The sequence below is a fragment of the Lissotriton vulgaris genome, chromosome 3_1, assembly GCF_964263255.1.
Source record: "Lissotriton vulgaris chromosome 3_1, aLisVul1.2, whole genome shotgun sequence".
Lineage (NCBI taxonomy): Eukaryota > Metazoa > Chordata > Amphibia > Caudata > Salamandridae > Lissotriton > Lissotriton vulgaris.
The window spans coordinates 424,302,838-424,330,580 of NC_141689.1; the positions used below are offsets into that span (position 1 = coordinate 424,302,838).

At 49.3% G+C, this 27,743-nt stretch overlaps 1 protein-coding gene across 4 annotated transcripts in view; it reads left to right on the plus strand.

Moving 5' to 3' along the window:
* Positions 1-27,743, plus strand: part of DDX4 (DEAD-box helicase 4) — a 1,777,277-nt gene that overhangs the window by 81,488 nt on the left and 1,668,046 nt on the right. For all 4 annotated transcript variants that reach the window (XM_086960639.1, XM_086960640.1, XM_086960641.1 and 1 more), the window contains exon 3: positions 26,088-26,130. In XM_086960639.1, the coding sequence (XP_086816765.1) occupies positions 26,088-26,130 (43 nt within the window). The remainder of the gene's footprint in view (positions 1-26,087; positions 26,131-27,743) is intronic.

Consider the following 27,743-nt stretch of genomic DNA (forward strand, 5'->3'; position numbering starts at 1 on the left):
GTGTTCCGGGGGGGGGGGGGGGGGGGGGGGAGGGGGGGAATGGGGGAATGGGTGGCGGTGGGTGTTGTGGCCCTGTGGGGGCTCAGAGCTGCATTGTCTTCAGGTATGGCTTTGGGCTGTGCTCCCTTTCCTGGTGTAGGCTGTCGTCCGACTTTACACCAGGTCAGAGCAGGTGTTAAATCCCTGCTGCTAATGCGCCTTATCGCCTGTTTTGGGATGTTATCACCGATGTGGATGGTCATTGAGAATGTTGTGGAGTGGTGGTGTCGCGGCTTTTGGCACGGGAACGCCTACTCTGCATCTCATTAGCAATAGTTGCCGGGGTTATCTGTGGCGATGTCTTTTGAGGCTGCTTTCGCAGGTAAACTGGCTGTTCGCACCAGCTTGTGAATGGGGCGCTAGTTTTATTGCTACTTTGGCTGTGATAAAGTGCAGATAACTCTGCAATAGCTCCTTAAGAATATGCCCCTTAGTTTAGTAAACAGAAGTTTTTTTTTGCAGCAGAAATGCTGAACTCGTATTTGAACGTGCTTTCAAACGTTATCATGAAAAAAAAGCTGGCTCCGTAAAATAAATTCTTAAATTAGTTTCGCACTAAAAACCAGTTTACGGGTTATTTATGTCAAGTGACCTGAATAAGCTACTAGACATACAGGTCTGGTAATGTTTCATTTTTTAATTTTCGAGGCCTGTAATAACAATGAAGACTGGGTGACCCTTGGGAGCTTACATAGTCGACAGAACAGTTCTGTAGTGCGCAGTGATATGAAAGCAACGCTGTAGGCAACTAGAAAATTGGAGCCATTAAACATTGGAAACTTAAGATTCAGCCCCTGTAATCCTTAAAGAAAATTCGCGTTGCAAAGCTAGGCAAATGTTTGTGGAAAATGGTAGAGAGGCTTGTATAGAAAGGGAGGATGAAATTTCCCTAGGATCAAGAAACTTGCTGCCCTAGCTTGAACTCTAGCCCGTTTCTGAGAATACTGGAGATCTACCCGTGTCCGTTGTTGCAACATACTCGGCTACAACCATACAGGATTTAATGGCTAATGGAAGAGGAAAAAAAAGGAAACTGTCAATTAAATGTTCACGCTCTCAACAGAAACCCAACCAGCTTAATGTCGAGCAAACTTCTGTTACTCAAGACATCTGACCTCGATCTGAACAATGAGGTTATACTTACTCTTTCGGGGTGCAGCTGATACAGAGCCTTTAAGACCATATGCTTCCCTAAAGGCTGAGCCCTATAAAGACATGTAAGTTCCAAAAAAGGAGTTCTGTGAGCTGGGGTAAGTGTCTCCTCGGTAAGTCAACTGTTTTAAATAAAGTACTTTTACAAAGTATATGACTTCACTCCACACAGTATTACAAAAGTAACACCCAGACCTCGTACAACAACAAGGGTAGAGGTGGCTACAGAGGCAATAACGTCAAGGGCAGGGGACGTGGAAACAACAGCTCCAGGTCCACCACTGCCAACAAGCAGTGACGTCTTGTCACTGCCCCCCGACCATACAACACCGGTCGGGGGGAGACTCCAGCAGTTCCTGTCCGCGTGGAGATCCATCACCACGGACAGGTGGGTCAAGTCTCTTATCCAGTACGGTTACTGTCTGGAACTTACGTCCATTCCACCAAACATACCCCCAAGGAGCCGTCCTATGTCCGGCGAGCACTTGACCTTGTTGCAGCAGGAAGTTCTAGTCATGCTGCAAAAAGGGGCAATAGAGCTCGTTCCATTGCAGGAAAGGGGAACAGGGGTTTACTCCCTGTATTTTCTGATTCCCAAAAAGGACGGATCCCTCAGGCCCATCCTGGACCTCAGGCCCCTCAACTGGTACATTCTCTCGGAGCACTTCCATATGCTCACGTTGCAGCAAGTACTCCCTCTGCTTCAGCAGGGGGACTTCCTGGCTACGCTGGATCTGAAAGATGCATATTTTCATATCCCCCTGCATCCTTCCCACAGGAAGTATCTCAGATTCACGATTCAAGACCAGCATTACCAGTTCAGGGTTCTGCCGTTCGGGGTCACCACGGCGCCAAGGGTATTTACAAAGTGCCTAGCGACTGTGGCGGCGCATCTCCGTCGCCAGAACGTCCACGTTTACCCCTACTTGGACGACTGGCTCATTCAAGCAAAGACAGAACAGCAGTGCGTCGACCACGTGTCACGCACCATTCATCTCCTGCACGATCTGGGATTCTCTCTGAACTACCCAAAGTCCCATCTCCAGCCCGCCCACGTGCGACAGTATCTGGGCGCGACAATCAATACTCTAACTGCCACTGCGCAGCCAAATTCAGTGAGAATCGCAAGTATCCAGACGCTGATCCAACGATTCAGACCTCAGCACTCGCTTCCAGCGAAGGTGTTCATGCAGTTGATAGGCATGATGGCCTCCTGCATCTCCATTGTCCCGCACGCGAGACTACATATGCGTCCGCTTCAGGAGTGCCTTGCACGTCAGTGGACTCAGGCTCATGGACAACTGACAGACCTAGTGTTGGTGAGCGGTCGGGCATACAACTCTCTGCATTGGTGGAATCCACAAAACCTTTGCAAGGGCCGACCATTCCAAGAGCCTGTGCCACAGATTATCCTGACAACGGACGCCTCTGTCCAGGGATGGGGAGCGCATGTACTCCAGTACACAGTGCAGGGACTCTGGACACTACAGCAAAGGAAGATGCACATCAATGTGTTGGAACTGATGGCAATCTTCATGGCCTTAAAGGCATTCAAAGTACATCTGTGCAACAAAGTCGTGTTGATCCGGACGGACAACATGACGGCCATGTACTACATTCAGAAGCAGGGAGGCACACACTCTCCGCAGCTGTCTCATCTGGCTCAGAGCATGTGGAAGTGGGCCATTCAGAGGAACATCTTCCTCATGGCAGAGCATCTCCCGGGCAAGGACAACCAAATGGCGGACCTGCTCAGCAGGCACAGCCATCAAATGCACGAGTGGGAGATACATCCATCAGTACTCCAACCGTACTTCCAAAAGTGGGGTCGTCCAGAGATAGACCTGTTCGCCACAAAGGAGAACGCAAAATGCCAAAGCTTCGCCGCCAGGTTCCCACACCCGCAATCACAGAGCAATGCGATGTGGATGAACTGGTCAGGCAGATTTGCGTACGCTTTTCCCCCAGCACCTCTGATACCGCTGGTGGCACGCAAGCTCAGGCAGCACTCGATGACTCTCATCCTGGTTGCTCCAACGTGGGCTCGCCAACCATGGTACACCACGTTTCTGGAACTCTCCGTGGTACCGCATCAAAGGCTTCATCTCACTCCCAGCCTTCTGACGCAGAGCCATGGCGACATTCAGCACCCAGATCCGCAACAGCTCAACCTGGCGATCTGGCTCCTGAAGTCCTAGAATTCGGCTACCTCAATCTTCCCCCAGATTGCATGGACATCATTTGGGAGGCAAGGAAGCCCACTACTATAGCTTGCTATGCGGCTAAATGGAAGCGTTTTGTTTACTGTGTAAACCACGTTATTGACCCGCTAGATGCTTCCATTCAGAACATCATTTGTTACCTGTTCCACCTGTACCAATGTAACTTGGCGTATTCTTCCATACGCATTCACTTGTCTGCAATGGCAGCATACCTCCAGAATAGGCAACACCTATCACTTTTTAAGGTCCCTGCTATTAAGGCTTTTCTGGAAGGACTCAAAAGGGTCATTCCACCACGGACACCACCAGCTCCGGAATGGAACCTCAACGTGGTTCTTACTAGGCTGATGGGTCCTCCCTTTGAGCCACTGCACTCTTGTGAGCTTCAGTTTCTGACTTGGAAGGTGGCTTTCCTAGTAGCAATTACATCGCTACGGAGGGTTAGCGAGTTGCAGGCGCTCACCATCCAAGAACCTTTCTTCCAAGTACACGCTAACAGGGTGGTGCTCCGCACTAACCCCAAATTCTTACCCAAGGTTGTATCTCAATTCCATATGAATCAAACAATTGAGTTGCCAGTGTTCTTTCAGAACCCAGAGTCGCTGGCGGAGCGGATGCTCCACACCCTTGACGTTAAAAGAGCCTTAATGTACTACATTGACAGGACCAAAGATTTTCGTAAGACCAAGCAACTTTTTGTTGCTTTTGCCTCACACCACAAGGGAAACGCTATCTCCAAAGCTGGGATCGCTAGGTGGATTGTAAAATGCATTCAGATCTGTTACGCTAAGGCCAAGCGCACTCTCACAATTCCACCAAGAGCCCACTCCACCAGGAAGCTGGGGGCCTCTATGGCTTTCTTAGGTAATATTCCCTTAGAAGATATCTGTAGAGCAGCCACACGGTCTACCACACATACTTTCACTAAACATTACTGTGTAGACGTGCATTCCAAACAGCAAGCAGCGGTTGGTCAGGCTGTTCTCAGGACACTTTTTCAGACTGCTGCAGCCGGCACGGGCGGCCGCCAATAATGGGAGGACTGCTATGTATTCTATGCACAGATGTGAATTCAGCAGCCCACATGCCTCGAACTGCAAATGCTACTTACCAGTATGCATCTGTTCTTGGCATGTAGGGCTGCTGACATTCATATCGCCCACCCTCCTCCCCGGCGCCTGTAGCAGCTGCAGTCTTCATACATATATATATGTTCATATATCTGCTCGCAGCATAGGCATCACTCACATACTTCACTCCATCTCTGCCAATGGCTAAAAACAATCTGGGGATGGAGGCGATGCCCATGCGCACTGTAGTCCAGGGGAGGAGCCACCTATCTCGTGATACTTCGAAGACTCTTCCAGGACAACAATGTGCAATCATCCGGACCCAACACTAGGCGGCGATCTATGCACAGATATGAATGTCAGCAGCCCTACATGCCAAGAACAGATGCATACTGGTAAGTAGCATTTGCAGTTCACGTCTACCCTGATCTGGATGACTGGCTTATCCAAGCAAAGTCGGCCCAGCAATGTGCTACCCACATGTCCCACACCATTCACCTTCTTCACAATCTGGGGTTTTCACTGAACTATCGAAAGTCCCACCTTCAGCCCGCCCACGTACGGCAGTACTTGGACGCGACGATAGACACTCTGGCAGCCAAAGCACAGCCAAATTCAGTGAGTATCAACAGCATGCAATTGCTGATACGGAAATTCAAACCACAGAAGTGTGGCTCCCTGGTTAGAGGAGGCAGACCTGGAAGCAGAGGTCAGCCAGGGACCAGGGTTCAATCCCTGCTCGGCGGGGTCTTGAGTCCTAAAATGTCCATGGACTCGACAATTCTCGCTCCGGTGCCTACTCGATTCACGGGTTCACACTCTGCGACTCTGGGCAATAGCTTGCTTAATCTCCACAACAGCCCCTCACGGCGGGATGCCTGGCTTTCACCTTGCGGATACCCTGCTGGGGTTATTTCACAGGGGAATACCAAGACGTGTTCCCTCTGTGACTTGCGCTATATAAATGCCTGTACATTTACATTTACACTCGCTTCCAGCACGAGTGTTCATGCAGTTGATAAGCATGATGGCCTCCTGCATCTTCATTGTCCCGCACGCGAGACTACACATGCGTCCGCTGCAGGAGTGCTTAGCACGTCAGTGGAATCAGGCTCAAGGACAATTAAAAGACCTAGTGTTGGTGACCGGTCGTGCATACAGCTCTCTGCATTGGTGGAACCCACAAAACCTTTGCAAGGGCCGACTGTTCCAAGAGCCTGTACCACAAATAATACTGACGACTGACTCATCTCTCCAGGGATGGGGAGCTCAGTACTCCTCTACACAGTGCAGGGACTATGGACGACACAGCAGAAAAAGATGCACATCAACCTTCTGGAACTGATGGCAATCTTCATGGCGATGAAAGCATTCAAGGTTCATTTGTGCAACAAAGTAGTGTTGATCCGGATGGACAACATGACTGCCATGTACTACATACAGAAGCAGGGAGGTACACACTCTCCACAGTTGTCTCATCTGGCTCAGAGCATGTGGAAATGGGCCATTCAGAGAAACATCTTCCTCATGGCAGAACACCTCCCAGGCAAGGACAATCAGATGGCGGACCTGCTCAGCAGGCACAGCCACCATATGCACGAGTGGGAGACACATCCATCAGTACTCCAACCGTACTTCCAGCAGTGGGGTCATCCAGAGATAGACCTATTCGCCACAAGGGAAAACGCAAAATGCCAAAGCTTTGCCGCCAGGTTCCCAAAGTCGCAGGGCAATGCGATATGGATGAACTGTTCAGGCATATTTGCGTACGCTATTCCCCCAGCACCGCTAATACAGCTGGTGGCACGCAAACTGAGGCAACACTCGATGACTCTCATCCTGGTTGCTCCAACGTGGGCATGCCAACCATGGTACACCTCGTTTCTAGAACTCTCCGTGGTACCGCATCAAAGGCTACAACTCACTCCCAGATTTTTGACGCAGAGCCATGGCGACATTCAGCATCCAGATCCGCAACGGCTCAACCTGGCGATCTGGCTCCTGAGGTCTTAGAATTTGGCTACCTCAGCCTGCCTCCTGACTGTATGGATATCATAAGGGAGGCAAGAAGACCCACAACTATAGCATGTTATGCGGCGAAATGGAAGCGATTTGTCATTTATTGTGCCAACAACAACATTAATCCGCTAGATGCATCTACTCACGACATCATCTGTTATCTATTACATCTATACAAATGCAATCTGGCCTATGCTACCATTCGTATACATTTATCTGAAATGGCAGCGTAACTCCAAAACAGGCAGCATCTCTCACTTTGCCTGCCATCAAAGCTTTTCTGGAGCGACTCGAACGAGTTATTCCTCCCAGACACCCACCGGCACCTGTATGGAACCTGAATGTGGTCCTTACCAGACTGATGGGTCCACCTTTTGAGCCTCTACACTCATGCGAGATACAATTCTTGACGTGGAAAGTGGCTTTCCTAATAGAATGGAAATAGATTTATTGAGCGCGATTGCTGCCCTGGGGCGTCCAAGCGCTGGGGGTAAGAATCGAAGGGACCGGTGACGTGACACATTATAGCTCGGAGACTTGGGTGAATAGTAAGGTCTTCAGCTTTTTGCGGAATGACAACAGGTCCGGGTTGGAACGGAGTGAGACGGGGAGGGTGTTCCAAAGTTTGGCGGTATTCACTGAGAACATCCTACCCCCGGATCTGGCTCTCTTTACTCGGGGAACCACTGCCAGAAGAGCCTCAGAGGAGCGGAGGTTCCTGTTTGGGTGGTAGGGGATGACAAGCTTGCTGTTAATAGCAGGTCCTGTTTTCCAGAATGCCCGGTGTGCAATGCACAACGCCTTGAATGACACTCTGTGTTTAACTGGCAGCCAGTGAAGACTTTTTAGTGCAGATCTGGCTGACTGAGCTCGAGGAATCTTTAACAGGGTGCGCGCTGCGCAGTTTTGCACGATCTGGAGTTTCCTGAGGGTCATCTCGGGAGCCCCCACGTATAGAGCATTGTTTGTGTCAAGGCGGGACTGGATAAGGCCTTGGACTGCCACTTTCCTGGCTTCTGGAGGCAGAAGTGGAAGGACCTTCCTTAGGGTTTTGAGGATGCCGAAGCAGGTGGCGGACAGTTTGGTAGTCTGGGTGGAAAAGGACAGCTTGCTATCCAGCCACACTCCTAGGCTCTTGACGCTTTCCTTGGGGGTGGGAGGAGTGCCCAGGGCTTGGGGCCACAAGGAGATAAAAGGTGTTGGCGAGGCAGGGCCTAGAAGCAAGAGCTCTGTTTTATCTCCATTTAATTTGAGGGAGGAGCTGGTCATCCACTCCTTTATGTCCTCTAGGCAGCTCAGCAGGCCTCCTTGGGGGTGACTGATGTTCTTTTGAGCCAGTGATACCACTAGCTGAGTGTCGTCGGCGTACGACACAATTTTGATGCCGTACGGTTCGACGATTCCAGCCAGTGGTTTCATGTAGACATTGAATAACACAGGGCTCAAAGAGGAGCCCTGTGGTACTCCGCAGCTGAGGGGCTTGCTGGCTGATATTGTGTCACCATCGAAGATCTGAAATGATCTGTCGGACAGGAAGGAGCCGAACCACCTTAGAGCATCACCAGAGACTCCGATGTCCCGGAGACGGTTCAGCAGGGTGGCATAGCTGACCGTATCGAATGCGGCGCTTAGATCAAGGAGGATCACTGCCACTGATCCTCCCTGATCCAGAGCCCTTCGAGATTCCTCGGCGACCGCTAATAAGGCAGTTTCGGTGCCGTGTTTTGGCCTGAAACCTGTCTGGGATGTATCCAGTAGGGAATGATTTTCAATAAACTGGACCAGTTGGACGTTTATATATTTTTCTAACACCTTGCCGGCCCAAGGTAGGAGAGAGATGGGACGATAGTTGGAATAATCGTCGGGGTTCAAGTTTGGTTTTTTTAGCAGTGCCCGCACCATGGCTTGTTTCCATGCTGTAGGAACAACACCTGAGGCTATAGATGTGTTAAGGAGTTCTAGGATAACAGGCAGGGTGGGCTTCGTGTGCTTGCATCAAAACTTCTGGTGGGGCTGGGTCGCGTGGGGAACCCGATTTGACTTGCCGTGCCATTTTACCGAGGGTGTCAAGGTCCAGGGGAGGGAAGTGCTCGAGGGTTGACTGGACAAGGGGAGGGAGTGTTCTCGGGGGGGGGAGGGGGGGGGGGCACAGCTGTCTCTGGAACTGTGGCTCCTGTTTGAAAGGTGGAGTAAATTTTCAGGACTTTATTATGAAAAAAAGTCCGCAAGCTCATTGCATTGAACTTGGGTTTTAGTCGGAGGGGGGGCAGTGGTGACATTTGAACAGTGTTTTATTATCTGGAAAATTTCCCTGGGTTTTGATTTAGCCTCTAGGATTTTGTCAGAGTAGAAAGTTGCTTTCGCCGTCTTGATCCCCTCTGTAAGTTTTTATTGCCTCTTTATATGCGTCCTTTTTTTCCGGGAGAAAATCCATGCGCCAGGCTCTCTCTCGTTGCCTGCAACGACGTTTTAATTCTCTTAAAGAGTCAGAGAACCAGGGCGCTGATCTCTGCATTCTTTTAGACGAGGATCTCTGGAGAGGGAGGATCGTGTCTAGTGAGTTCGTAATCCAGCTAACATAATTTTCGTTTGCTGCACTAGGGTCTGAGCAGGGAGGCGGATGGGTGGCGTCCAGGCTAAGCAGCCAGGATTCCAGCTGGAGTTTTGACCAGTTTCTCCTGAGTGTTGTCCGGGGGGGTAACTGAGGGGTCTTGTGGGTTGCCCAGGAAAACGGTATCAGAAAATGATCCGTCCATGGGAGGGGGATAGGAGAGTCGACAATCAGGTCGCTGCAGCTGCTGAAAATTGGATCAAGCAGGTTTCCCTTCTCGTGAGTTGGAGCTGTGACCAGCTGGGACAGCTGCAGAGCTCCTAGGTCGTCTGTTAGGTCTTTGGCAATATTATCTGAGGGGGAGTTGAAGTGGAAATTCAAATCACCCAGGACTGTGTAGTTAGCCACGGACATAGCCCTTTTAGCAATGATCTCTGGGAGCGATCTATGAAACAGCTTTGATGGGTCAGGAGGACGGTAGATCAAGGTGCCCGAGAAGGAGGTATTGGCATTGAACTCTATACAGAATTCTATGCTTTCGCATTCGGGAATGCTTTCTGTTGTGGTGCGGCAACGGTACTGGTTTTTGAGTATAATACCCAGACCGCCGCCTTTCCCCACTGGTCTGTCCGATCTAACGATGTGGTATCCACTTGGTAGGGCTGCGACTATGTCAGGGTCAGAATGAGTGGAAAGCCAGGTCTCTGTTAAAAAAATAACATCTGGCTCTCGCTCCTCCAGCAGTATGGACATTTTAGTGCTATGCTTAGGTAATGATCGACAGTTTAGTGCCAGCATGCAGTATTTTGATGTCGGGGGGCCTGCTGAGGCTTTTCGGAATAAGTGTTTGCAATCAGGGCAGTAGGACGGGAGGGATGAGGCTGTGAAGGTACGGGTAGATGAGGCAGTAGCTCTGCTTCCAATGGACCGTAGAGCAGTGGGGCTGTAGGTCCTGACCGGGGGAGCGGGAGAGGCAGGGGGGGTGGCCCCTGGTCCCGGCTGGTCGCGGACGGGCGCAGACAGGCTTGCCTTAGCGCGCCTTCAGCGCGCAAACGGCGCTCACGCTGCGCTCGTCCGCTGCGCTTCCGGTGGCAACACATGATGTAGCTAAATAAGGGGCGTGGCCTGCAGTGTGGGCGTGGCCCAGGGTCTCGCCTGAATGGCGTTTGTAAAGGTCGTTGCAGCCGGCGCTACGAAGCGTTTCACGGCTGTTTCAGGTGGGCTAGGTAGGCTTTTAGATACACACGAGTGAAAACACAAAATATAACAATTTTTAAAATCGGTGCTAAAAGCTCCCGGCGTGTGCCTGCGGAGTCCTTCAATTCTTGTGGCGGCGCTCTAGATGGCGCGTTTTTATTCGCTTCCTGGCAGAGGGGGCGTGGCCGGCAGTGGGGGCGTGGCCCAGGGTCTCGCCTGAATGGCTAATAGCAATCACATCGCTACGACGAGTTAGTGAACTTCAAGCACTAACTATCCAAGAGCCATTCATACAGATTCCCTCCAACAGAGTGGTACTATGCACTAACCCTAAGTTTCTACCTAAAGTAGTCTCACAGTTCCATATGAATCAAACTATTGAACTGCCAGTGTTCTTCCAGAATCCAGACTCGGTGGCAGAGAGAATGCTCCACACACTAGACGTCAAAAGAGCTCTGATGTACTACATAGATAGGACAAAAGATTTCAGGACAACAAAACAACTGTTTGTTGCCTTCTCGCCACAACACAAAGGCAACCCCATTTCAAAAGCAGGTATAGCCAGGTGGATCGTTAAGTGCATACAGATTTGCTATCAAAAGCGCACATTAACGATTCCCCCAAGAGCCCACTCAACACGAAAGTAAGGGGCATCCATGGCTTTCCTTGGAAACATTCCTTTAGAAGAAATCTGTAGAGCAGCCACATTTACCAAACACTACTGCGTAGATGTGCACTCCAAACTGCAGGCAGCTGTAGGACAGGCTGTTCTTAAAACACTTTTTCAGACTCCTGCAGCTGGCACGGGCAGCCGCCTCCCATAGAGGGACTGCTATATATTCTATGCACAGATATGAATTCAGCAGCCCACATGCCTTGAACCGAATATGCTACTTACCAGTATGCATCTGTTCTTATCATGTAGGGCTGCTGACATTCATATCGCCCGCCCTCCTCCCCGGTGCCTGTAGCAGCTGCAGCACTCCGAATTACTCTTAGCATGGTCATCACTTACTGTACTTCACTCCATCTCTGCCACAATGGCGAAAAACAATCTGAGGATGGAGAGGATGCCCATGCGCACTGTAGTCCAGGGGAGGAGCCACTTATCTCGTGATACTTCGAAGACTCTTCCAGGACAACAATGTGCAATCATCCGGACCCAACACTAGGCGGCGATCTATGCACAGATATGAATGTCAGCAGCCCTACATGCCAAGAACAGATGCATACTGGTAAGTAGCATATTCGCTCTTTCAGATGAAGAAAGTGCTTACCTTTTGGTAACTATATAACTGTAAGACATATATTAGTATCAGGGCAGTATGGAGCCAGCAATAATCCGCAAAATGCCTCCTAGCTGTGTGTAGGAGTTCTTGCTAAAAATTCTCTAGATCCAGTCTGGCACCTGAGGAGCTGTACTTGGGTGAGAAATCTGCAGCCACTGCACTAGAAAGACAATTACTGTGTGCACACTTGCAAACTACAGATCCTCTTGGGCAGTAGTGGTCTCTGATTCAAGCCCGGATATTGGTCCAAGGACTTCACAGCAAGCTTTACCGCTGCCTCAAAATCCTGCATAGTGACTTGAAAGGCAGATTAAAGGGTGGAGGCCAAATCTACTTCATTTGCCAAAGGCTAGTGGCTCAGTTTTACATATTTTAACTGATGCTCCACCAGGTATGCAGCTGATATTATTGAAGATGGGAACTGATGCTCTGAGGTATGCAGCTGATGTTAAATCACCAATTCCCCCCACACTCCTCCCACATATACGGAGTGCACATCTTGCTAAGTAAGTTTCTATTGTGTTCCATCTGAGCCTGATCTGGAATGAAGTTTGTATGGGACATCACTGCTGTGCCAGCTGCGTTTCTCTGTAAACCACCCAGAGTTCTTTTTGACTGCTTCTACTGTTTATTGCTCTTGGTTAAAATGTTCCCTATTCGGTAAACTGACAATATGCATTGTTCTCCAGGATTAGGGGTGTCTTTCAAAGTTTCACATGCTTGAATAATTCCTCGTCGTCTAAGTGGGAGTCCCACGGTACATAAAATAGTAGTAGAAAAGTATATATACATAAAGTACATATATACATAAATATATATGCATAAACATATAAAAGATATCAAATATATCCAAAAGAAATAAAACCTTAAAGTACCATAGAACATCATTAGCCCATAGAAAGCATTGAGGGAGAGTTCACTTTAGCAACATATCAATGTCATTATAATAGTCCAAACTCCAGCCAATCAGGATGTAACACCCTCTAGAACCTTCTCCTCTGAATCTCAAGCCCTCAGATTTTCTACCGCACGTCGTGTGAAGGGTGTCTCCCTGAGCTCTGCTCAGTTTCTTCATTCCTCAAACCATCAATCTTCTACAAACATGTCTTCTACCAAGAAATCTTAATTCAGGCCTTGTTCTGCCTGTGGTAAACTTCGCCTTTTCCACGAAGACCCACATAAAAAAATGCATCTGCTGCCTTTACCCGGATCATGAGGTGAGGAGTTGCAAGTTTTGCAGTACTTTTTCTTCCAAGACCCTAAAGGACAAAGAGGCCTGTCTCCTTCTGTGGCTACAGAGGTTGAAGACTTCAGACAACCCAGTGTCTGATATTGAGTGTCTTCCTGCCATTCTAAGACCTCTCTAAAGCGTGGGTCAGAGACCGAGCTTCCTTCTCCATTTCTTAAAAAGAAGCTTGTGGACGCTCCCAAGTCTGTCTCCCCAGCCTCTACGCCTACGGGACCTGTTTATCTGGCGTCCCAGTCCCATTCTATGCCCTAGTCATCTAAAACGAGTGCCAGCTCGTCGACTACTACTACATCCGTCGATTTTGTGCGTACTTAGACGACCTGTTCCATGTCGACGATGACTACGTCTGCATAGTCGTCGACACTCCAAGAAGCCAAGGCCTATATCGTCCATTGTGAAGATCTCGGCGGCCTTACCAAAACGTCACCTGTCTACGAAGGCCTCGTCAACGTCACTCGTTGACGCTACCTGCTTTGTCGACGTAGTGTCTCGTCGACATCCACCTCGTCGACGGTAGCACCGTCGACTACCTCGTCGACATCCACCTCGTCGACGGTAGCACCGTCTACGTTGAAGACCTCGTCGACGGCTGTCACAACTTCGGCGGCGTCGTCGACGACTAAGGCCTCAGCTCCGTCGCTGGCACCCTCACCCTCATCTTCGTCGAAGAATCCCTCGAAGACTACTTCGACGACGAGCTCGTCGACTATTCAGTCGACGGAGCAGTATTCCCTGGCAACTGCAACCACCTTCGTAGTGGTGATGGCTACTACTGTAAAACATCCGGCTCCTTTATTTTTGAGTCCTATCCAGCAAGGATCAGGTCCCCCTGCTCAACTCTTTGCGTCCGGAGGGGAAACGGCCACTACAACGAGGCCGTTTCCATGAAAACCTTAACCATGCATGCACTACACCGCATGCGTGGTTACAACGAAAGCCTTTACCACGCATACGTTTACTACGAGGTACGTAGTAAAGGTATGTGTGGTAAAGGGTACAATTAAAAAAGGGGGGGCTAGGAGGCGGAATCCCCCCCCCAAAAAAATAAAACTAACCTCGTCGAACTGGCCTGGTAATCGGCGTCGTATAAGAGGAAACGGAAAAAGAAACCGCTTCCTCTTTACGACGTATGACGTCACCACGGGAAAATACGTGAAGGATTAGCGTGGAACTACCATTCCGTTGTAACGCATGCGTGGTAAAGGCATGCGTTACAACGGAGATCGTTGTAAGAACATACAACCCGTCCGGAGACTCTACTGATGGCTCTTACGCTGATGACACCTTTCGCCCTGCAAGTAGCCCATCGGAGCTACATATAAAGTATCAGGACTACGATGATGATGATCATGATGAGGGGGGATCGCATATCTCAGTTTGAGATGACCAGCTGGATGTTGACCACGAGGTTCCTATGGCACAGATAACAGTGACTCTGATCTCTAACCCTCAGCACATGCTTGGCGATTACAATCGTCGGTTTCTGCCTTCTTCTCCGACCTCTCCAAATCTGCCTCCTCACACATGGGAGTGACTTCCAGCTGCACAGGTATGTTCACCAGTTCCTCAGGCTCCTGATACTGATGATGATGATGTTCGGAATGATACAGACTAGGACTATGACTCTGTCCTTGCGGATTGGCACAACTATCAGGCCCACACTCAGTTTCCTCCTCCTACCTCTCCTCTGGCTTCTCCCTCAGTGGACATTGGGGGTTTCCACCTTTTAATGATTAGAGCTGCAAAGCGTTTCCACTTGCCAATGGAGGTCAAACAGGACTGCTTTCTTTATGACTTCAAAGATCAGCCTTTAAAGCAAGTGCATACTATTCCGATCATTGATTTTATTTGGCAGGAGGGGCTCAAACTCAAGGAACGACCAAACTCAATCCCGGCCGTGCTTCCACGCCTCGACAAAAAGTATAAGGCGCCAGGGGATTCGCCTGCCTGCCTTTTGTCTCAACCAAAACCAGACTTGGTCATTACACAAGCTGCCCAGAAGAGGTCACGTAATCTGGCTTCTCCTTTAACATCCCCGCCAGATCAGGAAGGTCATCGCCTGGATAACATTGGGGAAAAAATTCACAACAATGGCTGCAACTACGGTCACGGTGGCCAATTCCTTGGCCATCCTTGGGCGATACGACAGTCTGATGTGGTCGGAGATTGCAGCTTTGGTCGACCTCATTCCTGAATCCTCCAGGGCAGAAGCACAAAAGATCGTGCAAGGAGAGAGAATATCATCGGAAATTATTGACTGCGCTGTAGATATTTCCTCAACCGGTTTCAGGCAGCTGGCAGGTGCTGCAGTCTTAAGACGGCAGGGCTGGCTTAAGGCTACGTTTTTTCGAACAAGCAAGGGTGCTCGACTTGCCTTTTGACGGTGAATCCCACTTCGGCAAGCACTTGGATGACGCCTTAGAGTCCATCAAGAAGGATACAGACACTGCTTGAGACCTGGGTTCTCTCCAGATCCGGAAGCGGCCATTTCGTGGAGCACGTGGTAGGGGCACATACTCTAATTTTCGAGGCTCCTCCCAGTACCGCTCCTATGGTGAAAATAGGCAATGCTACTCCTACCAACAGATTATCCAGTATTTGGGTGTCTTTCATAGATTCACATGCCTGAATCATTCCCCGTCGCCGAGACGGGAGCCTCCGGTACATAAAAAAGTAATGTCCTAAGGACATACATAGAGAACATAGGCCGAAGGGCCTCCCCTTTGGGGCCTTTCCACGTCCTTATGTAAAAAGGACCGAACTCTCATTGTTAGCCAATCAGCTCCGACCTCCCTCTAGAACCTTCCCGGGAGGAGCCTCCGTCCCTCAGATTTTCTACCGCACGTTGTGCTAGGGAGTCTCCAACCTGAGCTCTTCAGGTTTTTTTGCTTCGAAGTCTCAAACTTCTCTGGAAGATCCCTTTATTCAAAGGAATAATTATCCCATCTTCGACTGCCGTCTCCCATGTCGGAATCCAATAAAAAGGCTTCATCCATGGCAGACTCGCAAAAGAAAGCCCTTCTCAGGGCCTGTTCCTCCTGCGGCAAGAAGCGGATTCAAGCGGAGGATAAGCACGATCTGTGCTTGTATTGCCTGTACCCTGACCACGTCTCTGACAAGTGTAGGGTGTGTAGAGCCTTCCCAAAGAAGACTGTAAAGGAAAGAGAGGCTCGCCTTCTCGAATGGCTCGACAGGCTTAAGGACCGAGACACTCTGGAATCTTCCGAGGGTAGTGTCTCCGTGTCCTCAAAGGTCTCCAAGAAGAGACCCAGGGAGCAGTCCCCTGGAGAGACAGACACTCCTCCCAAGAAGGCGCACAGGAAGTCCCAAAAACAATCCCGCAACCCATCCTCGCCACTGTCCGCACCCCCGGACAAGGAAGGCAGAAAATTGGACACCATTGGCAAGCGGTTCTCTACCACGTCCGCCATGACCATCAAGGTGGCAAATTCCATCGCCCTGCTAGGGCGCTACAACCGCCAGCTATGGGAAGACATTGCCCCCTACCTGCAAGACCTGCCAGCCACGGTCCAGGACGAGGTGAAAGCTCTCCTAGCGGAAGGACAAAACTCAGCTGCAGAGATCATCAACTGCGCCATCGACGCAGCCATGACTGGATTCCGCCAGTTGGCCGGGGCTGCCGTGCTCCGACGCCAGGGCTGGCTCAAGGCAACGTCCTTTCGACAAGAGGTCCAATCTAAGGTGCTGGACATGCCATTCGATGGTCAGTTTCTTTTTGGGGAAAAGATAGACGAAGCACTCCAGGCCATTAAGAAGGATACCGACACGGCAAGGGCGCTGGGCTCCCTCCAGTCCCGGAACCAGTCCTTTCGGGGTGGCCGCTCCAGAGGCCAGTATTCCTACAGAGGTTCCTACCAAAATAGGTCGTCCTACTCCTACGGCAACAGGAACCAGCCCCAGCACAAACAGAACCGACAGTCGTCCTATGGGAGGTCATCCTTCAGAGGCAAATCCGCCAAGAAGGGCGCTGGCGGCCGCCAGTGACCATTTACTCCAGCCAGTCCCACCACCGTCTCAATCCTTTCAAATTGGAGGAAAACTGACCCACTTCCTCCCCAATTGGCGAAAAATCACTACGGATCGGTGGGTACTACAGATAATTCAATTTGGACATTCCCTCGAAATTATCAACACCCCCCCCCAACACACCTCCGCTGAAGCGTGCTCACAAACACCTGCACCTCCTTCTCAAGGAAGTCTCCGCCATGTTGGTAAAAGGAGCCATCGAGAGGGTCCCAGCGTCCCAGAAGGGGACGGGATTTTATTCCCACTTCTTCCTGGTCCAACAAAAGGGAGACAAGTGGAGACCAATCCTGGACCTCCGGGCGCTCAACGCCTTCCTTCGGAGTCAGTCCTTCCGGATGGTAACGTTACAGGAGATCCTGGGAGCGCTGGAGAGGGGAGACTCCATGGTCTCCCTGGACTTACAGGACGCCTACTACCATATCCCCATCCTCACAAGGCACAGGAGGTTCCTGCGGTTCGAGGTAGCAGGCAGACATTATCAGTTCAAGGTCTTGCCATTCGGCCTCAAATCCGCGCCACGTATCTTCACGAAGTGCTTGGCACCGGTGGCAGCCTTCCTGCGGCAAAGAGGTCACCAGGTATTCCCCTACCTGGACGACTGGCTGGTGAAGGCGCCTTCTCCGGGGGGCGCGACCGCTTCCTCCAACGCCTGCAGCGCACTTTTTCAACAGCTGGGTCTGACGATAAACCTCAAAAAATCCTGCACTACTCCATCAACGAGGGTCACCTTCCTAGGGGCTACCTTAGACACGGATTGCGCAAAGGCCTTCCCCTCGGAGGACAGGACCAACAAAATACTGTCTCTGGCCGCGGCGGTGGCCAAGAAATCTCGCATCAAAGTCAGGACATTCACCTCCCTCCTAGGGATGATGTCCTCCTGCATTCTCCTCATACCGCACTGCAGGCTCCGCATGCGTCCCCTGCAGGAGGCTCTGGCGAGGCAATGGAAACAGAGTTCCGGCTCGTTCGAGGACGTTATCAGGATCACACCGGCCATCACAAAGGCCCTTCTGTGGTGGAGAAGACGGAAACACCTGACGGCCGGCTTGCAGTTCCTCCTGCCGCCGGCACCTCTGGTCATCACGACAGATGCCTCCCTGGAAGGCTGGGGTGCTGTTCTATTGGACCTTCGAGTCAGCGGCAAATGGGAGGCCCAAGAGAAACTACTACACATCAACCTCTTGGAGCTGAGGGCTGTGTATCTGGCTCTGCAGGCATTCCTGCCACGTATCGGACCTTCCCCGGTGCTCGTCAAAACGGACAACACCACGACGATGCATTACCTGAACAAACAAGGGGGAACGCGATCTCTCTCTCTCTCACGAGAATCGCAGAAAATCTGGAACTGGTTGGTGGCACACGGGCTCTCCCTCAAGGCGGAGTACGTTCCCGGGAAGGACAACACCATCGCGGACGCCCTGAGCAGGCAGACCTCTCTCTCCCACGAATGGGAGCTGCACGGCGACACAGTGGCCCACCTCTTCTCGCAATGGGGAGCCCCGAAGATCGATCTCTTCGCGACGGCAGGGAACGCCAAATGCCCAAGCTACGCAAGCTGGCATCCCCAACAGGGGTCGTTGGGAAATGCTTTTTCCATCGGCTGGTTCAGCGTGTTTGCGTACGCTTTTCCTCCGTTCCCGATGATACCGAGGCTCCTCCGGAAGATGAAGACGGAGCCGTGCACCCTGATCCTGATTGCTCCGTACTGGCCGAGACAACACTGGTTCTCGGACCTGCTTCGCCTCTCCATCAGGCCCCCGATTCACCTGCGACAACACCCGAACCTCTTAACGATGTCCGGAGGCCAGGTACACCACCCGAACCTCCGCTCGCTCAAATTATCGGCCTGGCTCCTGAGCACCGAGAGTTCGGAGACCTAGAGATCCCGCAGGACTGCAGGGCCGTCCTAGCCAAAGCGAGGGCGGGCAGTACGAACAAGACCCACTTCAGCGAGTAGAAGAGGTTCTGCTTGTGGTGTTCGGAACAGGGCTCACACCCTCTACGGGTTACCCCAGTGCAACTGCTACCGTACCTCCTCCACCTGGCTCAATCGGGGCTGGCTCACGCCTCCATTAAGGTTCATCTGGCTGCGATTTCTAGATTCACCAGGACCTCATCAGGGCCTTCACTATGGTCCAGTCGGCTGATAAAGCAATTTCTGAAGGGGCTCTACAGATCCTTTCCGAGGCCTCGGAAAGTCCCTCCAACCTGGCAGTTGAACTTGGTGCTCAACCAACTTATGAAACACCCATTCGAGCCCATACACCGGGCCTCTCTCAAACATCTCTCCTGGAAAACGGCACTTCTGCTCCCCCTGACGTCAGCCAGGAGGGTCAGCGAACTTCAGGCGCTGTCTATTCAGGAACCGTATCTCCAATTCAGACACGATCGAGTGGTACTCAGGCCCAACCCTAAATTCATACCTAAAGTGCCTTCAGACTTTCATCTGAACGAACCAATTGTCCTCAAGTCCTTTTTTGCGAACCCTTCCACAGCGGCAGAAAGGGCGCTGCATTCCTTGGACCTTAAAAGATGTCTCAAATTCTACTTGGACAGAACCAAAGATGTCAGAAAGTCTTCTCAACTGTTGGTAGCCTACAGCAACCCGCGAATGGGTTTGCCCCTAACAAAACAGAGCATCTCCCGCTGGATTTCATCAGCGATTGCGTTTTGCCATGATCAGGCCGGACGGCCTTTAACGGACCGAGTGGCTGCCCACTCTACCAGGGCGATGTCCGCGTCGGCGGCGCTCTTCGCTGGAGTGACGGTCCTGGACATTTGCCGAGCGGCGACCTGGAAGTCCCCGCACACCTTTTCCAGGCATTACTGCCTGGACATCGAACTGCAGAAGGATGCTGCAGTGGGACAAGCGGTGCTACGCCATCTCTTCCAATAAGGTGAGCCTTACCTCGTCCCGCCATCCAGGTATGCACATTCTTCATGGTTTTTCTGCTGTATGCATGACTGTATATTACCATGTTTCTCTCATGTTGTCTGTGATTTATGCAGATCTGCTGGAGGTGAGAATGTGCTTTACCACTATGCATGTATAACTGCTGGCTACTCTGATTCAGGCATGTGAATCTATGAAAGACACCCAAATACTGGATAAGAAATGCGTTACTTACCTGTAACAGCAGTTATCCAGTATTGGTGTCTTTCATAGATTCACATGCAACCCTCCCGCCTCCCCGGTAAGGACTCACGTACCTCTATGTCTACATTGCGACACCCTAGCTGGGTGCGTACGAAAATCTGAGGGACGGAGGCTCCTCCCGGGAAGGTTCTAGAGGGAGGTCGGAGCTGATTGGCTAACGATGAGAGTTCGGTCCTTTTTACATAAGGACGTGGAAAGGCCCCAAAGGGGAGGCCCTTCGGCCTATGTTCTCTATGTATGTCCTTAGGACATTACTTTTTTATGTACCGGAGGCTCCCGTCTCGGCGACGGGGAATGATTCAGGCATGTGAATCTATGAAAGACACCCATACTGGATAACTGCTGTTACAGGTAAGTAACGCATTTCATAGGCATTCTGACTCCAGGCCTTATAGGAGAAAATCCACCTACAGAGGAGGTGCTACCTCAAAAAACAATGACTTTCTAAAGCCCACGTCTCATCCTGCTCTGGCAATTGGAGGTCGAATCTCCCAACACTTTTGCAATTGGTCGAAAATAACTTCAGATCGTTGGGTCTTGAATGTCATCTCAAAAGGCCACGCTCTCGTCAAACCGCCCTCCCTCTGGCCCTCCTCCAGCACACTTGAAGGAACTGTTTGCACAGGTTGCAGTTATGATAAAAAAAAGGGGCAGTCGAAGTGGTTCCTCAATTGCAACAGTGGAAGGGCTTTTAGTCCCACTTTTTTCTTATCAGGAAGAAGTCGGGAGAGTGGCGCCTGATCTTGGACGTCCGAGCCCTCAACAAGTTTATCAAGTCCCAAACATTTCGAATGCTCACATTGCTGGAAATCTTGCAGTTCCTAAATCCCGGGGATTTCTTCTCCACAATCGACCTCCAAGACGCATACTTTCATGTGCCAATCCATCCAAAGCACAGGAAGTACCTTGGTTTCAAAGTAGGATCAAGACCCTTTCAATTCAAAGTTCTCCCTTTCGGCCTTCGTTCTGCGCCGAGAGTCTTCACAAAGATCATGGCTCCGGTTGCAGCTTCTCTATGCCTACAGGGCATACAGTTCTACCCTTTTTTTGGACGACTGCTTGATAAAGGCCCCATCCTTTCTCACAGCAGAACAACACACTCCGACTTGCCTGTCTGTCTTCCAAGCCTTGGGTCTTTCTGTCAACCACGAGAAATCACATGTCCGTCCAGCACAGCAGACTGGCCTTTCTAGGAGCATTAATTGACACACATCTAGCAAAGGTGTTTGTTTTGCAAGAGCGCCAAGATCGCATTGCCAAACTGGTGGCTCTTCTACGCTCAAAGTCCGTTTCTGTCCGGATGTTGAAATCCTTTCTGGGCATGGCTTCGTCCTGCATACCACTGATCCCCAATTGCAGGTTACACATGCGTGTCCTCCAAGAAGAATTGGACAAACAATGGCGGCAAGTCTCGGGGACATTCAACGACAAGGTCTTCCTGACTCCTCGCATCCAGGGCGCATCGGAATGGTGGGCTCACTTTCCAAACATTGCAACAGGGCGTCTGTTTCAGGAACCGTTCCCAACGCTCTCCCTTACGACGGACGCTTCCTTAGAAGTTTGGGGTGCGCACCTCAAAGGGTTGTCTATCAACGGAAAATGGACGGTCGACCAGCGCAAGTGGCACATCAATAGGCTGGAACTTTTGGCTATCTTTCTCGCCCTGAAGTCCTTTCGTCTGCTTGTGGAAGGGGAGTCAATGTTGGTGTGTACGGACAACACCACCAGCATGCACTACCTCAACAAGCAAGGGGGTACGAGATCTCTTCTGATCTCCAGACAGGCACAACAGATCAGGGAATGGGCAATACAACATAGAGTCCAGGTAACTGCAGTTCACGTACCAGGCATCTCCAACGCCCTTGCAGACTTTCTCAGCAGATCGGCCACAGACAATCACTAGTGGGAACTCCATCAGCCAACTCTGGAGTATGTATTTCGCCTGTGCGGCCAGCCGGAGCTGGATCTGTTTGCGACGCCACTCAACCGCAAAGGCCAACGTTACGTAAGTTGGCATCCCCACAAAGGGTCGAGCGGGAATGCATTTTTGATCGACTGGTCGAAAACATTCACATACGCTTTTCCGCCGATCCCTCGAATACCTCACCTCCTGCACAGAATGAGAGCACAACCATGTCATATCCTGTTGATTGCGCCCAGGTGGCCGCGTCGCCCATCGTTCATGGATCTGCTTCTTTCCCAGTGCGATCCAGTCCCTCTTAGTCCCCTGCCGCACCTTCTCTCCATGAACCACGGGCAGATATAAAGAAAAACCACGGGCAGATATGCCATCTAGACCCGGCATCTCTCCAACTTCACGCTTGGAACCTGAGCACAATGAGTTTGCCCATCTAACTATTGACCCGGACTTCAAAGAGGTCCTTGCTCACGCACGAGCTTTCTCCACCACCAAAACCTATACATTGAAATGGAAGCGGTTTTGTGTTTGGTGCCATACAGAAAACATTGATCCTATGCTCGTAACGCCTGAGCAAATTTTGCCCTTCTTCCTCCTTTTGGCAAAGTCGGGACTTTCGCATTCCACTCTCAGGGTTTTCCTAGCTGCACTTTCACGCTTTCGGCATGATGGTTCTTCTCTGTATTCCTCATGGTTCATTCGCCAATTCTTCAAAGGTCTGTTCCGGATGTTTCCACCTGTCCGGCGTCCTCCACCTTCTTGGCGTCTGAATCTTGTCTTGGCCCAGTTTCTTAAGCCTCCATTTGAACCAATCCACTCAGCGGATTTGAAATTCCTTACTTGGAAGGGTTCCCTCCTCCTTGCACGGACGTCCTCCAGGCGAGTGAGCGATCTGCAAGCTTTTACAATCCAGCCTCCGTTTTTTCAGTTTTCCAAAGACGCTGTTGTACTTCATGCCCAAGGTCCCTTCGGACTTCCACCATACTCCAAAACCATTTTCCCTAACCCGCAGTCTCCTCTTCATTCCCTGGACCTAAATTGATGCCTCAAATTCTACATCCAACGTACTGCTGCCTTTCGAAGGTCGGACCAGCTCTTTGTGGCTTATGGACAGATGCGCGAAGTACATCCAGTCACTAAACAGACCATTGCTCGTTGGATTTCTTCTGCCTTATCCTACTGCCATCAACGGGCTGGCAAGCCTCTTTCTGCTCCGGCGCGAGCACATTCAACGAGAGCAGTAGCATCCTCTACTGCCCTATTTGCTGGAGTGCCTCTACATCAGATCTGCAGGGCGGCAACGTGGTCCAGCAGGCACACGTTCACGAGGCACTATTGACTAAAAAAGGTGTAGTTCCTATTTTCCCAATAGGCCCTGCGCCTTGGAATAACATAAACAGTAGTATGGACGTAGAAGTGCAGATCTTCCAGGTCTCCACTGACTATGCTAAACTTAATTGGGTTTGTTACCAACTAGCTCAGAGGTCACTGGAAACTTTCTTGACTGAATAGGAAGTGATCAGCTTCCCTGGTACAGACAAGAAGGGATTCAGTTTTCCAACAACCGCATAAACATGACAACTTTGCTCCTTAGAATAAGAGTCCATCTCTAGAGTCGTGTGAAACAATATACAGTTATTTTACTCAGTCAGTTTTGTGCAGATTACTTTCACCAAAGTGCAGACGGGCGTTTTCAATAAAAAGGTATTATTTATTGAACAGTCTTTCTTCTCGTACAAGAGAAATGAATTGCCACAATTGCAAGACTAGTTATTATAAAAAGTGCGTACAGTAAAATGAGGATTGCGAAATAATACTGTAAAAGCATTGATATGGTTTCTTAGCCATACAATGGTTTAAAATGAATAAAACATATATACATTCATATATACATTTAGCTAACGTACTCAACTGGTGCTTCTAACTACGCCTACCCCAGTGTACCTGACCTAAGCCGAATACTTGGGAGGGAGTAAGTAAGTAGCAGTTTTAGTTAAGTTGGTTTTGCCAAGGTTTGCTTCAAGAATTCTCTCTAAGGGTTTAGTCAACACCATACCTCTGAAATAGAATGTTGGAGGTCTGGTATCTCCTTCCAGGGACTCGATATCCCAGTCACTCGCAAGAGTAGGCTGGAAACGCCGGAGCTGGATTTCTCGGCAGGAGAAAAGACAGCGTCTCTCTCAGCGCATCGAGGAAGAGTAGGGGCAGCGTCCGTGGGCAGCTTGCATCTGCTGGGCTCTGAAGGGGACAGCTGTTCTGCTCCTATGTGCACCACACCATCGTTCGCTGATGTCGTTGAAGCAGCGATAGCATCAGTATCAGCGAAGCAGCGATAGTATCGAGGCAGCGTTTGCTTAAGGCAACGTTGGTAATATTTATACCTGAAAGGTGCCTGGTTTGACGTAAGTTTTTGGACATAAGACGTCAATAAAGAGGTCACTAAGAACTGGTCGTTCTTACAGTGCTCATTAGAGTTCTATTACTAATCAAAACATAGCAAGCAGGGCTTTCCCAGGTTGCTGAGTTTTTATCTTGTTGAAGAACTCGGAGTGTAATCTAGGAATCTTAGATACTGGCTTCTGCTGTGTCAGTTGCACTAATGAACTGCAAAGGAAGCTGCAGATGAAGTGATTCTGAAATGTGGCTCTGATCGTGTGAGGCCAGAGACGAGTTTCTGAATATTGCATTTGATCGGTTATGCCAATATAGGGGAATAAATGGATTATAGCCGTATAGGGGCATACGGTCACAGTATTGATCAGGGTCCTAGATTAGAACGCGACAACGGCTCCTGCTGCGGATGCTGCTGTGGGTCAAGCGGTGCTGCAAAATCTTTTCAAATAAATGTGAGCCTCTGTAGCTTCCTGCCTCCTGTCATAAAGTTTTATTGTGCATTCATTTACAGGTTGCAAATGTGTATTGATATGCTTGCTCTTTACTTTGGCCTTTTATGACCATGGTATTGTGGCGTACTGCTTTCTATTCTTATTCAAGCATGTGAATCTATGAAAGACACCCCTAATACTAGAGAAGAACAATAGATACTTACCTGTTAACTGTGGTTTTCCAGTATTGGCGTCTTTCATAGATTCACATGCAACCCTTCCTTCCTCCCCTCAGAGGCTTTCTCCTTATGCACTCTTGATCACTCTTGTGCTACGAAATTCTGAGGGCTTGAGCTTCTGAGGAGAAGGTTCTAGAGGGTGTTACAGCCTAATTGGCTGGAGTTTGGACTATTATAATGACATTGATATGTTGCTAAAGTGAACTCTCCCTCAATGCTTTCCATGGGCTAATGTTGTTCTATGGTACTTTAAGGTTTTATTTCCTTTGAATATATTTGATATCTTTTATATATTTATGCATATATATATATATATTTATGCATATATATGTACTTAATGTATATATGTTTCTACTAATATTTGATGTACAGTGGGACTCCCACTGAGACGACGGGGAATTATTCAAGCTTGTGAATCTATGAAAGACACCAATACTGGAGTACCACAGTTTACAGGTAAGTAACTATTGTTCTTCTTTCAGTCTTACAACCATCTTTATAATGTCACTTTGTCTGTGTGGGTCCAGAAAAAGAAGGTTTGTGCTGAGACTAAACTGGTGGTGTAGGGGTAAGTCATAGGAATAGTTAATTAAGTAGGTCACCAATGCCCAGCCCTGATTCTACAGTGCCAGTGCAATCTATCTCTGCTACTTACCTATTGGTATAGTTGGTCTCGTACCCAGGGCTAGTGCTGTGAATAAACTGCAAGGCCACATTCTACACTCAACTAAACTTCAAAATGAAACAGTAAACCTGCATTACACTTAGCAATAACTTTTGATCAGGTGAATAGATTTTGGAATGTGTGTCCTAGGGTATTTATCTCCAGTAGTATGGTTCTGCAGGAGAGGTGGAGTTAACTAAATGAATAAACAGAAACCCGACAACTTGACCATCTGTGCAGGTACTCTCTTCCCTTCTGCCATAGTCCGTGCTTGCTGTATAACAGACCAGGCATGGTACACAACTTAAAATACTCGAATGACACAGGTTTTTTGGAGGCAGAGAAAGAGAGTTGATGTCTGACTGTAATACACCTCTTGTTTTTAAAAGATTAATAATCAGTTTTTGTGTCTAGTCAGGTTTCATTGTATTGCAACTTTCTTGTTTTAGGAAACTGAAAAGGCCTATAACTATAATGAAAGTTCCAATAAAGGTAAGAATATTTGTTTGCTACAGTTTATGCTCAAGACTATCACGCTAATGTGACTTTGAACTATATTGACTCCGTTTGTGCTTTAGTTTTTACTTGGAAAAGGTAGACTAACCTTTTTGTATATTTGGATATCTTGCTGCAGCCCTCATACCCTGATGTCTCCACCTTTCCTGCTTCCCTTGCTTTTCGTGCTAGAGTATATTTTAATGTGCATAACACACAAATTCATGGTTCATAATTGCATGTTGATTGATACATCAAAACATTTTGTATTTGCGTGTATGATGGCAGAATTGGCAGAATTCCTTTAAATTATGTTAAATTATTCAATTTGAACTACATATATCTCCAGTATGGGTTTTGTGACTTAATTCCACTTCTAATTGGCATGAAGTACAAGAGGATAATTAAGCTAAATATGCAGAAGCTTTATATAATTAAAAATTAAACACTTCACTCATTGATACGAGAATGTTAGTTTTGTGGCTCATGGTAGAGTGCTACTCTTCTCTATGCTATAATTAGCAAGCCTAGGTGCCCTTTGTACCCTTTTTACTGATTTGACGCACACAAGAATCATGACTATATTCTTAAAGTCAGTACAGTGAGTTCCCTTATCAATATCAAGGGGCATTTTGTTTGGTCGTATTGTAATAGTTTTCGGGAGGATCCACGCGCTCAGTGCTCATGGATCCTGTCACGTGACATTTTTCAGAAATTGGGCTGCTCAACATGCACAGAGGCACAGGGTAAGCATTAATACTTAGTGTATTGACTTCAGCAGAGGACATGAAGGAAAAGTAAAACAAGACCTCATATATGGAACTCAATTGCAGAGTTCTACTCTAATAAAAAAAACAGCACTGTGAAATACTCCGATATGTTGTGTTTAATAAACTTTAATCACAAATCTTTTGGTAGCCTTCAGTTTCTGATGCAATTGCACTTGCAAAGTTAAGTGCAGGTCTGCTCTGCCACTTGCAAGAACATTTGCCTGTGAAACCAGCTGCAGCCACACTTGACAAAGACACCATATTTAGTGCTGTCAACAATGGGGACCAGCACTGATTGTCTCTGTCCATTTCCCACCCCCATCCCTCCAGAGTGGGTAGCTCCTGCTGAGGTATGTCACATGGAGTCATAATCTGTTTGGTAAATAGCATGCTTAGTATGTTCAAGAAGAGCAGACTGTCGGTGGGATGGCTTCCATTGTCTTATTTTGCTGACAAAGCCATTCTGTGTGGGCTTCATTCACTATCTCCAGTTAGCTTGTTCTTTGGTACAAGATTACAGAGAAGCGATCAAGAATTCGGAAGCTGTCACTCTGAGTGTTCCGGGCTATGAATGGATTCCTGGCAATGTCTGCCAAGGCTGCTGTAACTTCCGGTTAAGATTTCCAGGCCATCCATCCTGATTTCTTCCCTTTTTCAAAGAAGGCCGAGCCTGTGTAGCTGAGACTTCCACTTCGAGAACAACAACGACGCCAACTCCGCCACCCTGATCATCAACCTGGGCCTCAGACAACTCGTCACCGCACCCACCCACGCCGCAGGCCACACGCTGGATCCCATCTTCTCCACTGGCTCCCACGTCTCCTTCGACAACACCACCTA